At 35.5% G+C, this 17099-nt stretch overlaps 3 protein-coding genes across 3 annotated transcripts; 1 reads left to right on the forward strand and 2 right to left on the reverse strand.

Annotated features, from left to right (window-relative positions):
• Window positions 1-1678: 1678 nt before the first annotated feature.
• Window positions 1679-6971, reverse strand: LOC149725727 (solute carrier family 2, facilitated glucose transporter member 7-like). The gene is made up of 5 exons (XM_089891576.1): window positions 6504-6971; window positions 5512-5636; window positions 4477-5150; window positions 3444-3841; window positions 1679-2845 (listed from the first exon to the last, which is right to left on the reverse strand). The coding sequence occupies exons 1-5, from the start codon at window positions 6645-6647 to the stop codon at window positions 2684-2686; spliced, it is 1503 nt and encodes a 500-aa protein (XP_089747702.1). The 5' UTR covers window positions 6648-6971; the 3' UTR covers window positions 1679-2683.
• A 1759-nt stretch (window positions 6972-8730) lies between these two features.
• Window positions 8731-11013, reverse strand: LOC149725728 (N-acetylglucosamine-6-phosphate deacetylase-like). The gene has a single exon (XM_089891580.1). The coding sequence runs from the start codon at window positions 10618-10620 to the stop codon at window positions 9421-9423; it is 1200 nt and encodes a 399-aa protein (XP_089747706.1). The 5' UTR covers window positions 10621-11013; the 3' UTR covers window positions 8731-9420.
• A 952-nt stretch (window positions 11014-11965) lies between these two features.
• On the forward strand, window positions 11966-16541 carry LOC149725729 (negative elongation factor E-like). Its single transcript, XM_089891582.1, has 8 exons — window positions 11966-12200; window positions 12517-12618; window positions 13351-13551; window positions 13780-13884; window positions 14254-14362; window positions 14839-14944; window positions 15725-15882; window positions 16392-16541. The coding sequence occupies exons 1-8, from the start codon at window positions 12129-12131 to the stop codon at window positions 16463-16465; spliced, it is 927 nt and encodes a 308-aa protein (XP_089747708.1). The 5' UTR covers window positions 11966-12128; the 3' UTR covers window positions 16466-16541.
• The last annotated feature ends 558 nt before the right edge of the window (window positions 16542-17099 follow it).

A 17099-nucleotide genomic window follows, 5' to 3' on the forward strand; every position in this document is an offset into this window, starting at 1 on the left:
TAACATTTATATTTATGCAATTACTAGACACGTTTACATACAACTTACATAGGCATAATGATCTATTAATATATCACGTATTATAATTGACCTAACACGTATATAACTGTTACGCAATGCATGAAATAACTGACTTATTTAGGCATTACATAAAATATAACTGACTTGTTTAGGCATTACATAAAATATAATTGACTTGTTTTGGCATTACATAAAATATAACTGACTTGTTTTGGCATTACATAAAATATAACTGACTTGTTTAGGCATTACATAAAATATAACTGACTTGTTTAGGCATTACATAAACTAACTAACTTGTTTAGGCATTACATAAAATATAACTGACTTGTTTAGGCATTAGATGAAATAACAGACTTGTTTAGGCATTACATGAAATAACTGACGTGTTTAGGCATTACATAAAATATAACTGACTTGTTTAGGCATTACATGAAATAACTGACTTGTTTAGACATTACATGAAATAACTGACTTGTTTAGGCATTACATGAAATAACTGACTTGTTTGGGCATTACATTAAACAACTGACTTGTTTAGACATTACATGAAATAACTGACTTGTTCAGGCATTACATGAAATAACTGACTTGTTTAGGCATTACATGAAATAACTGACTTGTTTAGGCATTACATGAAATAACTGACTTGTTCAGACATCCGCCTACATAAAATAAATTATCCAACTTTGTGTAGCCATTACACGAAATAACTGAGTCTTATAGTTCTTGTATTAGTTGTATGTTTGGGCTATAGGCGAATTTTCTAACTATAAATATAGTGCTGTGGGTTACCGTTTACACCTAAATCTCATATTTCCTGATCGTGTTTTTAACAATTAAAAACGCTCTTTTAGAGTCGTGAGGATACGGTTTAATAATTCTGTAAATATTCTTTGTTTACTACCAAATTGGACGAGAAATGAGAATGAAAACATGAACTGTCTTACGCTTGTAGGGGCCAGCCTGTATGTATAACATGCCTCGCTGTAGGACCTCATTCTTACAGAATACGAAAGTTTAGACTATAAAAGATTGGGCTGGCTTAAATCCTCAGTCCTATAGCGTGCCTCGCCACAGAACCTCACCATTACAGAATGGAACTTTTAGGCAACTATATATAGGTTTTCTATATAAAACGAATTACATTGAATGGCTCGTTTGTCTGCTAGTTGTAGCGATCACGCTTATTTTCTTCCAATTAAATGTAAATATGTTTTTAACTGTAAGCGTTTTTTAATAACTGTTGTTTTGTCGCTATATCCTGTCTTTTCGTTTAAATATATTTCTAAATCTTCGCTACCGTAATCGAAGAGACAAATAAAGTTATTAAAAGTTAAAATACTAAGCTATACTTAACAGCAATTGTATAATATACTTAGAAAACGTGACGCTAAAATAATACGTATTTCTAACAACAGAATCACGCATGTTATTCTTTGAAAACTGTCTATAATACTGTACTACACACAACGTTACATGTATAATGTACCTGCTTTGAAAATTCTTTGAAATATTAGCCATTTCTGATCATAGGCACGAAAACTAGTCATTAAACTGATGTCTGATTAATTATAACCAGTCTTATCGTGGCCTGAGTAGGCTAGTTAATTGTTAGCACGCGTTAGCGTGTAATACGACTCGCCCAAACACCAACTTACGAAAGGCATGATTATAATTGCAGTGTTGCCGATTTAATATTAAGCAGTGTTGACCACAAAAAAACTGTTAAAGACAATTTTTTTAGAATTTTTTTTTTAGTTTATAGGTTTTATGCCTAATAGCTTACAAAGGCATATTTTTTTTTCAATTTTAAAATTAGTCTGTATTCTGTTGTACTTTCGACGCTAAAAAAACGATTTCAAATTAGAATTATAATATGCTTTTAAAAATTGCATAAAAAAGTCATTTTAACAATCACAAGTATACAGTACCACATAAAAGTATTAAAATTAAAAGTTAAAATTTGATATTTTGTACTAAATATTAATCTAATACTGAATTATAAGTGGGAGAAAATGGGACACTTTTTTATTCCATTTCATCGTCCCATTTCGTAGTAAACAAAGAACATTCAAAGAATTATAAAACCGCATTCTCACGACTCCCATGGACCGTTGTTAATTGTTTAAAACACGATCAGGGTATTTGAATATTATGTGCTAAAGGTGTCCCATCTTCCCCACAGTACTATAATATGCCTTTTAAAATTGCATAAAAAGACACTTTAAAAATTACGAGTATACAGTACTACGTAGAAGTATTAAAATTAACAGTTAAAGGGTATTTCATATAAATACGAATCTAATACTGAAATCAAAACACATACAATGAAAAAACGATTACATACTTAAAATTATACCGAAAGTATTTCCTTTTTTAAAGCTGTAAAAAATACATGTACTAAAAATGCAGCGACCAAATTGTAGTAAATAAAAAATATTAGAAGAATTATATAACCATATCCTCACGACTCTAAAATAACGTGGTTAATTGTTAAAAACACGATTAGAAAATACGGGATTTAGGTAATAATGGTATCCATCTTACCCCACAGTATTATATGTTATATTATGCCCAATATAAGACCACTCCAGTTTTTCATTTTTTTTTATATAGGACCATTTTAGCTTATACTTTAGGCATATAAGGTTATTATGTTTTATGGCTCAATGGGATTCGAGTCTTCCCGCATTAAAGACCTAACCACAATACCCGAGTCCTTCGAGCCTCGGCATTTTGAAGATCTTCGGTTAAAACGGTCCTGAATTTCAATGACCGATTTTCGCCGAGTACTCGGAACTTTTTGACATGCAAACATGATCTGAAAAAGCAGAAAAAAATGTAAAATTTATGATTAAATGTAACTTATTTATCCTCGCGTGGCGGGGCAACAATAGTTGCTATAACACGGGTGTTCTGTTTCATACACCTCGTGCCTGCTTACAAGTTACCACACATATAACTTTTTGGTGATTATTTTTTGCCCATTTATTAGTGACCACTGTGTTGGAGCAATTGCCGTCAAATGTCTTGCCAAGTGGCAGACACATACCCCCACAGGCCACAATAGTAGACTATGTCCTGAACTTTTAGTGCAGCAATTTAAAAAAATACATTACAGTAACCGCAACAGTTAAAAATATATAATATATAGTGGACTGGGGGAAGATGGGACACCATGTTTTAAACATATACATTATACAGTAGGGTGGGGTTTATACAGTAGGGTGGGGTAAGACGGGACACCTTTAGAACATAATATCCAAATATCCTGACCGTGTTTTAAACAATTAACAACCGGTCTATGGGAGTCGTGAAGATACGGTTTTATAATTCTTTAAATGTTTTTTGATTACTACCAAATGGGACGAGAAAATAAAAAGTGTCCCATCTTCCCCCCCTCTACAATATAATCTTACCTGTAAAACTGTTACCCCAACAAAGGGTAAGAACGCATACTCGCCGAAAGCGGCGCTAGAGAAGGGAAACACGAACGAAACAATAGTCCCCGTCAACCAATACGTGGCAGCAGACGCGTACAATGCGGTTGGTCTTGTGGTTTGTGTAGTTAACTGCGACGGTAGGGCCACAAAAGCAATTCCAGGTCCGCCCATAACAGCAGTTGTGTAGATTATTAATGCAGTTACGCTACAGTACGGTAGAACAGCGCTGTGGCCTTGTAGCGCTATGAAAATGACCAGGAAAACAAGAGAGCACGCCCCGATTGCTAGGCCGAAAATTAGGAGTTTTTTGGTCCCGATTTTTCGCAGGATTTGAGCAAAAAATAAAGTCACGCAAAATGTGATCAAGTGCATACCTGTAAAAAGTTTATAAAGTTGTATGAACGTGTATTGTACTGTAAGGTAACATGGATACTGTTAGCATATAATTTTGCATCTTTTCTAAATGAGTTTAAATAGTTAACAGCGCTCTTTCAGAGTCGTGAGGATATGGTTATATAATTCTGTAACTATTCTTCCGTTATTACAAAATTAAACAATAAAAAATATATAATATGTTTCATCTTACCCCAACCTACTATATAGTAGGGTGGGAGAAGATGGAACACCTTTAGCACATAATATCCAAATATCTTGATCGTTTTTGTTAAACAATTATCAACGGTCTATGGGAGTCGTCGGGATACGGTTATATAAATTGTTAATATTTTTTGCTTACTATAAAATTAAACGATCAAAGAAAATGAAAACATGTCTCAAAACTATACTATAGTAGAGTGGGGTAGAATTGGGCAGCTTTTCATTCTATTTTCTTGTCCCATTTGGTAGTAAACAGAGAACATTCAAAGAATTATAAAACCGTATCCTCACGACTCCCATAGACCGTTGTTAATTGTTTAAAACACGATCAGGATATTTGGATATTATGTGCTAAAGGTGTCCTGTCTCTCCCACCCTACTATATTTATTTTGTTAAAATAGAAATTCTTACCTATAGAAGCATATGTAGCGTTGTTCCCTTGCACTCCTGCTGTGTGGAATATCCTATTTGAGTACAAAGCAACAGCAGAAATTCCAGTGGTCTGTAGACTCCCCATAACCAAAACTGTACATATTAACTGCTGCCGATATTTCGGTATCTTCACCATTTCCCAGAAAGAGGCTTCCGTTAAAGTGGTGTCTAGTTCGATTTCTTTTGATAAATTATTGAATTCTGCTTTCATGTTCGCTAGTGTAGACTTTCTTAGCTTTTTTAGAAGTCTTAATGATTTTTCCTCGGAACCGTTTTTGATCAGCCAGCCAGGAGTTTGGGGGAGCCAATGCGCGCTTAGTAAATACACCATTGAGAAGAGTATAGGCACACATACCAAAAATGGCCATGTATTTTCCCCACCCAGTACAAGAGGGTGACCTATACCGTTTCCCAGTGCATATCCTAGTGGTACCACTAGTCCGGATATACTTAAATGTTTTCCTAAGTAGCGATGTACTGTAGTTTCGGAAATGAGCAACGGTGCGGCTGTGAAGCCAATCCCTCGAGCAAAACCGCATAAAAAACGCCCTGCAATGAGGCTTTCGTACGTTTTGAAGTAAACTGCCACAGGTCCCATAAGAATGCATGATATTATGTTTGTAATATGGGTGAAAACCATACTTCCCCGTCGACTGAAAAAAAGTTAAATATGTTATTTGAATGTAACTTGTTTATCCCCGCGTGGCGAGGCAATGGCAGTCGTTATAACGCAAGTTTTCTGTTTCATACACCTCGTGCCCGCTTACGAGTTGCCATGTATGTAACTTTTGTAGATAATTGCTTTTTTATTAAATTATAAGCAGGCACGAGGCGTATGAAACAGAACACCTGTCGCATAACGACTGCCGTTACCCCGCCATGCGAGGATAAACAAGTTACATGCATTCATAATTTAAAACCATGTACGAGGTGTAAGAAACAAAACACTCGTGTTATAACTTTACCGTCGTTGTCCCGCCACGCGAAGATAAATAAGTTAAAACAGTGTCTTACCTAAAATTTGTGACTGCTAAATGTGCAGACATTGCTCCAGCCAATGAACCAAGTAATAGCATTGACTGAATAGATGTAACCAAAACCATGAGTGTAGTTTCTCCAATACTGCTGTTGTATCGCTCCTAAAAATGGCAAAATGTTCATTACAACACGTTTTTCTCCTTAAAAACGACAACTTAGATATTTTTATTGTAAAATAATTGCTATAACATCGTGGGCTTTAAAGTGTATCTGTTTTAAAATCTCTAAAAAATTAATCAACCATTATAAGTTGTTTCGTAGAGCGGGAAAAGATGGGACACTTTTCGTTCTATTTTTTTGTCTTACTTTTTCAAAATATATTTTCAAAATGTAAACAAAAATAATTAGGAAACTGTATCCTCACGACTCCCATAGAGCGTTGGTAATTGTTTAAACACGATCAGGATATTTGGATAATATGTGCTAAAGGTGTCCCATCTTTTCCCACCCTACTATATAACACCGTATTGATAATTGTATAGGGTTTTAGTTCAAAAAATAAGCAGTGGTAATGATATATACGTGGTAACTTGTAAGCGAGCATGATATGTATGAAACAGAACACCTGTGTTATACAGACTGTCGTTTTCCCGCCATGCGAGGATAAATAAGTTACATTCTTTTAATTTTAAATACAGTTTGGTTAGATAAAAGTTAGCACACAAAGTTTTAAACTGCACAGTTACGAAGTCTAAACGCATAAGCATAGGCTATGCAGTATTTGATTTAGAACGGTAAAAGCCGCTAAGCATACACTTGAAAAGCTATATAGTTAAAACAGCCGGTGTACAAAAGCATAAGTGTTTGCAAGTACAAATACAAATACGTCGCCGCAGGCTTGCAAAACGTCTCTTTTGTCTGTATTTGACAATTCAGCACTTTCTAGTTATCAAAATTTAACAGTCAATTTCAAATATTTGCAAAACATTTAAGTTTTTACGACTTTATTGCGACACAAATTAACTTACATTAAAAGTTGTGTTAACAAATGCTCGAATAGCAGGTGTCGCTGGATTTAAAGAAGTCATTGTAAAAGACAGCACCAAAAAAGTCGAAATTTGGGTAATATATATCACAAACATGCAGTACGTGCTGCAAATTTCCTTTTCCATTTTGTAAAACCAATCTACAGATCTAAAACTGTAGTACAGTTTACGTATAGCCCAAAATATGCCGACTTTTTTGTAATAAATAGTATTGTTATGCTGTGCCTACGAAATACTGCTAAGTTCTTTGCCAATATTTTAGTAATGCCTCGTTGCTACGTAAAGGCGTATGCTCTCATAGACAAAGTCATGCATTTGTAAACATATATGCTACACTGTACGTATTGCTGTATACTCTTGTCTGTAATAGCAACTATATCTGCCTTTGTTTTTACAGTACGACTAGCTAAGCCTTTGTTTTTACACAACTGAAATCTAATTCGCTGGTAGTAATAAGTATACACACTTACATGTTAAAAACGTTTATGTAATACAGCTTAATATTCGGCTTTTGGCTATTAGACTAATAAACGCCATTAAAAGCTGTCGAAAATCGATATTTCAAGGCTGCTAATGGTCGAAAAACGCTTTCAAAACTAGCTTGAACATTTGCAAAAGACAAACTGTATACTGTTTTAAATAAGCTAAGTGGCCACTGTACTGCGTATGATAATATAGACGACACGCTGCCAGGAAACAACAGCGAATTTCTTTTCCTGCAGTGCTTGGCGGCCAGACAGCAGTTTCATTTATAGAGTACAACCGCAAAAAAGCGCATTAAAAGCTATGGTATTTGACCAGCATCGTAAAAATGTACGTTGGTACACTTGAAGGCAATTAACATGTAAAAAAATCACGGACACGCACGCTCGGTTTCAAATGGTTTGATTTGTGGCACTTAAAAAGCTATATAGATCACTACTAATGCTCCACAAATTTACAGCTGGTGCTGTAGGACTATAATTACACTGTTTTCTAACAATTGCTGAGTAATTTGTTTTAATTAAATGTAGACCACTTGCTGTTTATGTACGTTAGGTTTATTACCACGCTTTTTTACTGTTCTTTTTAATACACGTTTTCCTACTGACCCGTTGGTCACTAATGAGTTGACTAAATTCTAAATTGTCAGCCATATAGGAAATACAATCACCAACAAAGTCACATACTATAACTCGTAAGCTGGCATAAGGTATATACTAGGGTTGGGAAAGATGGACACTTTTGTTCAATTTTCTCGTCCAATTTGGTAGTAAACACAGAACGTTTAAAAATTACAAAACCGTATTCTCGCGACTCCTATATAGACCGTTGTTAAATGTTAAAAACACGGATATTTAGGTAATATGTGCGTCTTCCCCACCCTACTATATGGTACATAACAATAGCATTATAACGGCCTATGTGATTATGAATAAGTTACATTTATTCAAAACATTAACAAGTGATGACGAACTGCCAAATATCGACCGACTTTTAACTAGGCTGCGTTTACACATTACATTTGCATTCTAACGAATTTTTAAAATATGAGTCTTATACTGCTATAAAAAACATTACCCAAATGCTTTATGGTATTTAAAGATTTATGCGGCCTATACAGTAATAACTTAACGTACTGGTTCGTAAAAAAATCGTTTTTTTTTAAACCGTAAGCGTGTTTTAACAACTGTTGTTTTGTCGCTATATCCGTGTTTTTTTCGATTTAACTGTTTAAAAATCTTCGCTACCGTTTTCGAAGAGATAAATAAGTTATTCTTATACTACTGTGGGGTAAGATGGATACCATTAGCATCTAAAACCAGATTTTCTAATCGTATTTTTAACAATTAACAACGCTCTTTTAGAGCCGAAAGGATATAGTTATAGAATTCTGTAAATATTCTTTGTTTACTACCAAATGGGAGGATAAAATAAAATGAAAACATAAAAACAAAGAGAACGCTATGGCGCTTGTATTACTATATAGCCGCATTGTGAGTAAAACAACTATTGGTACCCAGTGTTACTTGTATAGTATTATATACGCGCATATTTACATCGATGATTCATTTGCTTTTCGACGGAAATAGGCGCCGCAAATCCCCGCAGACTTTGGTGCGAATCATACAAATACGAATCGCGATCTTCGCATGCGCATTTTCGCTGCGCAGTTCTACGCATGATGCCTGCGCACACGTAACACTGCCGATAAATAAAAAACAATAACCACTTTTTTTCTGTTTTTTTATTCAATTTTAAAGTTTATAAATACTAAGGCAATTGCAGTAATACAGTAGGGTGGGGGAGATGGGACAACTTTAGCACATAATATCCAAATATCCTGATCGTTTTTAAACAATTAACAACGGTCTATGGGTGTCGTGAGGATACGGTTTTGTAATTCTTTGAATGTTCTTTGTTTACTACCAAATTGGAATAGAAAATAGAATAAAAATGTGCCCCATCTTCCCCCATCCTACTATATGTAATAAATATGAACTTAACGGAAAAATACACAATTAGTATTATAGTAAATATATATATGGGTATATATTATATTAAATATGAAACAAAGGGTAAAAAATGGCACAAAACATACATGTTTTTGTAACTGAAAAAATTTAAAAGGCAAATTCAAAATATTGCTTTTTAGTGGGTGTAGTAAAGCTGCATTTGTGGTTTGACTTTAAAATAAGCTAAATTCAAGCACTTAGAAGTTGGGATATGCTGGAACCTCTACCTCTACCAGTGAGGTAAAAATACATTGGCAAATTAGGCTAAAATGTCACTTCGTCTTTACTGTTATGATAAACTAATTGGCCAGCAATGTACGTAGAATACACTTGTAAACCATCTGAAAAAAGCACAAAATCTGTGTGTGCTCCAAAATTGCGCAAAAATACAACAGAAAATTAGGCTAAATTTTAACTTGACTATTACTGTAAACTAATTGGCCAGCAATGTATGTAGAAAACACTTCTAAATCATCAGTTAAAAGAACAAAATCTGCTTGTGCACCATAATTTAGCGTCCCAATTGTATTTTCCATGCCCAAACATTCTGCTGGGTGTAGTGTAGCCGCTTCTAATGCTTCTTCTATACTAGACAATGTAGCTTTTTTAAAATGACGAATACAGTGGGGTAAGGTGGCAATACTTCCAGCTAAAGTTTTAGTATTCGCTACAAATGCCCTTTTTTCGTCAATCGTAACATGCTGTTGCCCTAATTGGTAGGTACCTGGTTCAAGGCCCATTGCAGAAATTGCATCTGTAACTAGAATCATCCCTTTTGGGTTTGCGCGATGGGCAATTCTTAGCGCTGCTGGGTTAGTATGTATACCGTCGGAAATCATGCCGTAATAAATTTGCTTGTCGATTTTTTTGCTAGTCAAAAGCCCTACTATTCCAGGATCTCTATGGTGAAACGGCAGCATAGCGTTAAATAAATGCGTTATTAATTTCGCTCCGGAATTCACAGCGTTTTCGGCTTGTTCTAGATTTGACACTGAGTGACCTAACGACACAATTATACCTTTTTCCGAGAGCATTTTGATCACCTCACAGGCATTGTCGAGCTCTGGCGCTAATGTAACGATTTTTACATTAGTTAGATCACCATACACTTCAAGCACAGAATCGCAAGCAGTTAATTTTCGGATAAATTTTTCCGGGTGTGCGCCTTTTTTCTCATGGCATATAAAAGGTCCTTCTAAATGTACGCCCAAAATAGCGGCTCCGTTTTTTGACCCTTTTTTCGGCTGAATTTTCGCCAAAATTGCTTTGTAAATATGCGAAGGTGAAGTGACAATCGTCGGGCAAAAAGACGTGACGCCATACTGTAACAACCCCTTTGCCACCTTTTGAACTCCAAATTCCACATTTTCAACGTTCGATGAAAAATCGATTTCAAAACCGCCGTTAATTTGAAGGTCTATAAAACCAGGCGATAAAATTTTTCCTTTGCAGTCAATTTTAATATCAGAGCCTTTTTTCTCTTCGAAAAACAGAAGTCTTGGATTTTGTATGACGCCATTCCTGACCCAGAGGTCGTCCCAAATAAGACGGTGGTTTCTTAGGATCCGACAGTTGTGAAATTGGACGATTTTGTTGGCGTCCATTTTTGCTCTAAGAGTCCACTATATAAGGTGTATCAATATTTGATTTCTATAATTGGCTGAAATATATACATATATATTTAATATGGGTAAACTCAGTACTGCATGCTCACAGTCGGGTTATAACATGGGTGTTTTTCTATACACCAGACACACATGGTGTATTCATACACCTCATGCTCACTGTTGAGTTATAACATGGATGTCTTCTTATACAACAGACACACATGGTGTATTCATGCACCTCATGCTCACTGTTGAGTTATACATGGGTGTCTTTCTATACACCAGACGCACATGGTGTATTCATACACCTCATGCTCACTGTTCAGTTATAACATGGGTGTCTTCTTATACACCAGACACACATGATGTATTCATACACCTCATGCTCACTGTTGAGTTATAACATGGGTGTCTTTTTATACACCAAACACACATGATGTATTCATACACCTCATGCTCACTGTTGAGTTATAACATGGGTGTCTTTTTATACACCAAACACACATGATGTATTCATGCACCTCATGCTCACTGTTGAGTTATACATGGGTGTCTTTCTATACACCAGACGCACATGGTGTATTCATACACCTCATGCTCACTGTTCAGTTATAACATGGGTGTCTTCTTATACACCAGACACACATGATGTATTCATACACCTCATGCTCACTGTTGGGTTATAACATGGGTGTCTTTTTATACACCAAACACACATGGTGTATTCATACACCTCATGCTCACTGTTGAGTTATAACATGGGTGTCTTCTTATACACCAGACGCACATGGTGTATTCATACACCTCACGCTCACTGTTGAGTTATAACATGGATGTCTTCTTATACACCAGACGCACATGGTGTATTCATACGCCTCATTCCTAATTCATACACTGTGTAGCCTACTAGCCATAAACGTAGATAATAAATTTGCAAAAAAAAATCAAAAGGCCTACATGAATTACCAGTATTATTTTTATAAAACTTTAAAATTTATTATATGTTTAAAAAGTTTTCCTAGCCAAACTATTTTACAACTGAATATTAAATGCTGAGTTATAATATAATATATATTTACGCATTTTTTCGTCTTTTTTGATCGTTTTTTCCGTCTTATGGTAAATTGCCTACGTTTCTATTTAAACTAGCAAAGAGTTTCGAATTCTTGGTACGACGTGTCGTATGGCCCCATTAAAAAAATTTATTACCGAAAATGGTGTCAAAATACAAATAGTTTTTTGCATTTTACCCAAAATTTTGACATTTCTTCCCAAAATTATTGTAAATTGACCGATTCTGTCAAATTTAAAGCATAAAATGCGCACTAAAAGCTACTAATATTCGTATGTAAACGTAAATATTCAATTCGTACATTACAAAAATGGTGTCAAATTAGGTAAAGTCCCTTTTACTTAAGAGGGAAAGTACCTTTATTCAAAAATTTATTATAACGTATTCAAAACCTGTTTAATTTTTGGCTTTATTCCGCTAAAAAATCAGCAAAATGGTTTTCTCTTCAAAACTTACTGAAGAAGAGCAAATGCTGAAGCGTCAATACGAAGTTTTACGGAATTTGGTCAGTATTTAATTCGTTTGTATATTGGTTAAAAATGGTTTGTTTAGCTCATGTACAGAGCTTTGAGTTTGTGACCTGATGGTTCTAGAATCAAACCTCACCCTTGGGAGTAAATTTTTATTGTGAGGTGTATGAATGAATAAATAAAATTTAACTTATGTGAAATTGCTATTTTTAAATTACTTTACTTTATTAAAATATAAACTTTGCAAAACATAACGTTTTTAACTGTAATAATATAAAAAAACTTAAACTTTACATAACTTTTTAACTTAAGTAATATAAAAACTTTGCATGAGTAACATAGCTTTTTTAGAAAAAAGAACTCAAAGTTTTGACGTTAAAACGAAAGCAAGCTCAAGAAGAAAGTTCTGGGAACACTGCGTCTTCAAACAAACAAAATAAAACAATATTGCCAGTAAGTTTTACATTAATTTCATAAAAAAACTTACTTTGTGGGTGATTATTTTTACCAATTGCCGTTAGGTGTCTTGCCCAAGGGCACATACGCCCACAATGGTAGCAGCGACGAGCATTGAACCCATTACCTCTGGGTAAGAGGCAGGCGCGCTAACCACTTTGCCGCTGACAAGAACCTCACCCATATAGAATAGCACTTACATATACCAGTCTGCAAAGTATGGCAGTTCCTGACGAGATCTCGCGCGTGCAAGACGGTTATTTTTCGCGTTCGCGCGTGCTATCATTAAAAATCTGCGTCCAAAGCATGTACATTTTCAAGCCACGTTAGGAAATCTTACTTAATTTAATACGTATTTTTTTCTTTGTTTAATTAATTGGCGTGCGTAGGACAAATTGTGGCGTGCATAACCGAAAGTCTGTAAAAAAATCGCGCGTGCACCTGCCATACTCTGCAGTCTGGTACATATATACGACAAGAAAAAATACACTAAAAGTACTATAGTACAAATGGTTGGATAAATTAGTTGCCTCAGTTCAATCACCCACAAAGTAACATACTTGGTAACTCGTAAGCTGGTACAAGGTATATGGTAACTTGTATGCCGACACGAGGTGTATGAAACAGAACACCCGTGTTATAAAAACGGTCGTTTTCCAGCCACGCGAGGATAAAGCAAGTTACATTCATTCATTCATAAAAAAATGACAATTTTTTCTTGTTACCCAGGGTACTAAAGGTCCAGGCACTAAGCCACAAGATTTTCTCGCAACGAAACAGAAATTAGCTGTAAAACCAATAAAGTCCTTCAATGCAGCAGCTAATACTGAGGCTGCAAAACAGCTGCTAAAATCTGGGGCCATTCACGTAAAAGCAGAAAAGAAAACGGCGTTTAAACGGTCTTCGAATTTGAAAAGGAAACTTACAACGGTGAGATTTTGTTGATGTGTGTCTGGTGTATAAAAAGATACTTGTTTTTGAACTCGACAGTGAGCATGGGGTGTATAAATACACCATGTGTGTCTGGTGTATAAGAAGACACTCATGTTATAATTCAACAGTGAGCATGAAGTGTACGAATACACCATGTGTGCCTGGTGTATAAAAAAAATTAACTACATTTTTGTTATTATATATTTAAAAAAATTTTAAAACCAGGACACAGATCAAACAAAACGCTCAACATTTCAGTCGTTTAGCACTGGCAGTGACAGTACTGGTACGGACAATGAAGAAATTGCTGAAAGCAAAATATCTAAATTGGTAAGGTTTTATGAATGAATGAATAAATGTAATTTGTTTAATCTTGTGTGGCGGGGCAACAACAGTTGTTATAACGCGGGTGTTCTGTTTCATACACCTTGTGCCCGCTTAGCTCATTTTAGTAGACATTATATCTGGCGTTGTGGCAGAGTGGTTAGCGCAACTGCTTCTAGCACTGCAGTCTGGGTTCAAGGCCCGATTAGTGGGCATACTGCTACCATTAAGCGTTTGTGTTCTTGGGCAAGACACTGAACTGGGAAGCGGGCACAAAACAGAACAGCTTTTTTAATGATAAAAAGTTACATTCATTTATTAGAAGTCTGTTATAATTTTCTGTTTTATTTAACTGCGGGTTTAATTAACTCCTAGGACACTGATAATGCCCAACCGATAAGTGAGCACTATAAGCCTAAGAAAGAACAAAGGACAAGAGCTCCAAGAAGAGAAAAGAAAACTGAGAAAAAAGCTCCCAGAAAAGGTAGGTAGTGGACAGTCTTTTGCGATTTTTAAAAACTTTTTTTTTTTATTAATCTGTGTAGTACAGGTCTTTTTTTATTATTACTGTTGTGTTTTATGGGTGCTAATTTTGGGCACTGTTTTGAAAAATAAGAGGTTGAGGGTTTTAAAAACGTCGCTGCTACTATTGTGGGTGTATGGGTGTATGTGTCCTTGGGCAAGACACTTAACGGCAATTGCTCCAACCCAGTGGTCACTAATGGATTGTCTATGTAGTAATTCGTAAGCGAGCATGAGGTGTATGAAACAGAACACCCATGTTATAATGACTATCATTGCCCCACCACGCGAGGATAAAAAGTTGCTAAGTTACATACATGTTAACTCGTAAACAAGCACAAGGTGTATGAAACAGAACACCAGTGTTATAACTACTGTCTTTTTCCAGCCATGTAAGGATAAATAGGCTACATTCATTAATTTACTTTTTTTGTACAGGCAACACATTGTACGTACATGGTTACGTTGTCAGCGAAAAAATGATTGAACAATATTTTTCAAAATTTGGAAATATCATAAAAGTCAATATGGAAAGGGAGAAAAAGTAATTTATGTTGTTTTTTTGTAATTTACTTATTTGTTAATGTATTTCTACTATTTTGATACAGTGTTTGGTTTCTGATACTGCTATCATTGTGGGCGTATGTATCCTTGGGCAAGACACTTAACGGCAATTGCTTCAACCCAGTGGTCACTGATCAGTTGTCCAAATTGTCAGCCATACAAAAAAACTATCACCCACAAAGTTACATACATGGTAACTCGTAAGCTGGCACGAGTGTTTAAAACAGAACACCCGTGTTATAACGAGATGGAGTAATGACTCTCGTTGCTCCGCCATGCGAGGATAAATAAGTTACATACATGGTAACTTCTAAGCAGGCACGAAGTGTAAAAAAAACACCCATGTTATAACGAGATGGAGTAATGACTGTCGTTGCTCCGCCATGCGTAAATAAGTTACATATATGGTAACTTCTAAGCAGGCACGAAGTGTAAAACAGAACACCCACTATATCCACTAATATCCACTGTCTTGCCTTGCCATTCAAGTTACATTCATTTATAATTTAAAAGCAGGCACGAGGTGTATGAAACAGAACACCTGTGCTATAACGACTGTCGTTTTCCGGCCACGCGAAGATAGAGCAAGTTACATTCATTCATTCACTCACAAAGTTACATACGCGGTCACTCGTTAGCGGGCACAAGGTGTATGAAACAGAACACCTGTGCTATAACAACTTTCATTGCCCTACCACTCAAGGATAAATAAGTTACATTTAATAAACCAACTAAAATTATATATTTTTTATACTTTTAGTTCAGCGTTTGTATCCTATGACACATTTGAAGCAGCCGAACACGCTATTTCTGAACTAGATGATTCGCTGGTTGACGATTGTCGCGTAAAAGTGTCGCTAGCCAGGCACCAACCTCTATTGGCTTCGGTTACACAGGAAACCCCATGGGGCGGCCTGGGTAAAAATTTTTTTCGATTTTTTTGTAATTTTTTTGTAAGCTTTTTTAGGGAAAAAATGCAACTAAATAGGACCGTGGTTAGCCTGATAACTTGTAGCCTAAAGGCTTGACGCTGCTACCATTGTAGGCGTCTTTGGGCAAGACACTTACGGGCAAACTGCCTTAATTGTCAGAAAAAGGTTAAAGAAATTAAATTTTCTAAAAATCATCACCCACAAAGTAACATACTTAGTAGCTCGTAAGCTGGCACGAGGTGTATGAAACAGAACATCTGTGTTATAACGACTGTCATTTCCCCGCGACGCGAAGGTAAATAAGTCACATTCATTTATTTAACTTTAAATGGGTTTAAATACTTAGGACTAAAACAGTGTTGACCTATTTTTTAAAAAGCAGTGTTGACCATTTTTATTTCTTCCAAAAATCAGTGTTGACCATTTCTTCTCAAAAAAACAGTAATGACTATTATTTAAAAAAAACAGTGTTGACCATTTTAATTTTATCTACAGCTGAAAGGGGGGACAAAGGAGCTTCAATTCCAGACAGCAGAACACTGGTTACATATGGAGATGATCTGTTTTGAATTCGTTGTAAAATTGACATAATATATGTTATAGTTTAGCACTGCCAATAAATTCAGTTTTTGTTCAAAAATTTCATTATGTTGTTATGTATGGTGTAGCATAGGCGTAATTTTAAGGGGGGCTAGAGTGACATGTCCCCCAATTTTAAAACAAAGGTGATATTATGTTTTAGAAATACAGTTTTACTCTGCTGTTATGTGTCTATACAAACAAGGAGAGCCAAAGTATATTGCATTCACCACATTAATCAATGAGGTTTCCTATGTTTGACAACTATGTAGCTGTAATTTAACAATGTCACCTCAGATTTTACTCTGCTGTTAGGTGTCTATACAAACAAGCAGAGCCAAAGTATATTGCATTCACCACATTAATCAATGAGGTTTCCTATGTTTGACACAAATTTAGGCCAAAATCACATTACTAAAAGAGTGCTACTGAATAAATGTAACTTACTTTATCTTCACTTGGTGGAAAAAACGACAGTCGTTAAACACGGGTGTTCTGATTTATACCCCTTGTGCCCGCTTCTGAGGTACCACGTATGCAACTTTTTGAGTGATCAATCGTAACATAGTTTGACAACCCATTAGTGACCACTGGGTTGGAGCAATTGCTGTTAGGTGTCTTGCC

This window comes from Ciona robusta, chromosome 13 (genome assembly GCF_009617815.1).
Source record: "Ciona robusta chromosome 13, ASM961781v2".
In the NCBI taxonomy this organism is placed as follows: Eukaryota; Metazoa; Chordata; class Ascidiacea; order Phlebobranchia; family Cionidae; genus Ciona; species Ciona robusta.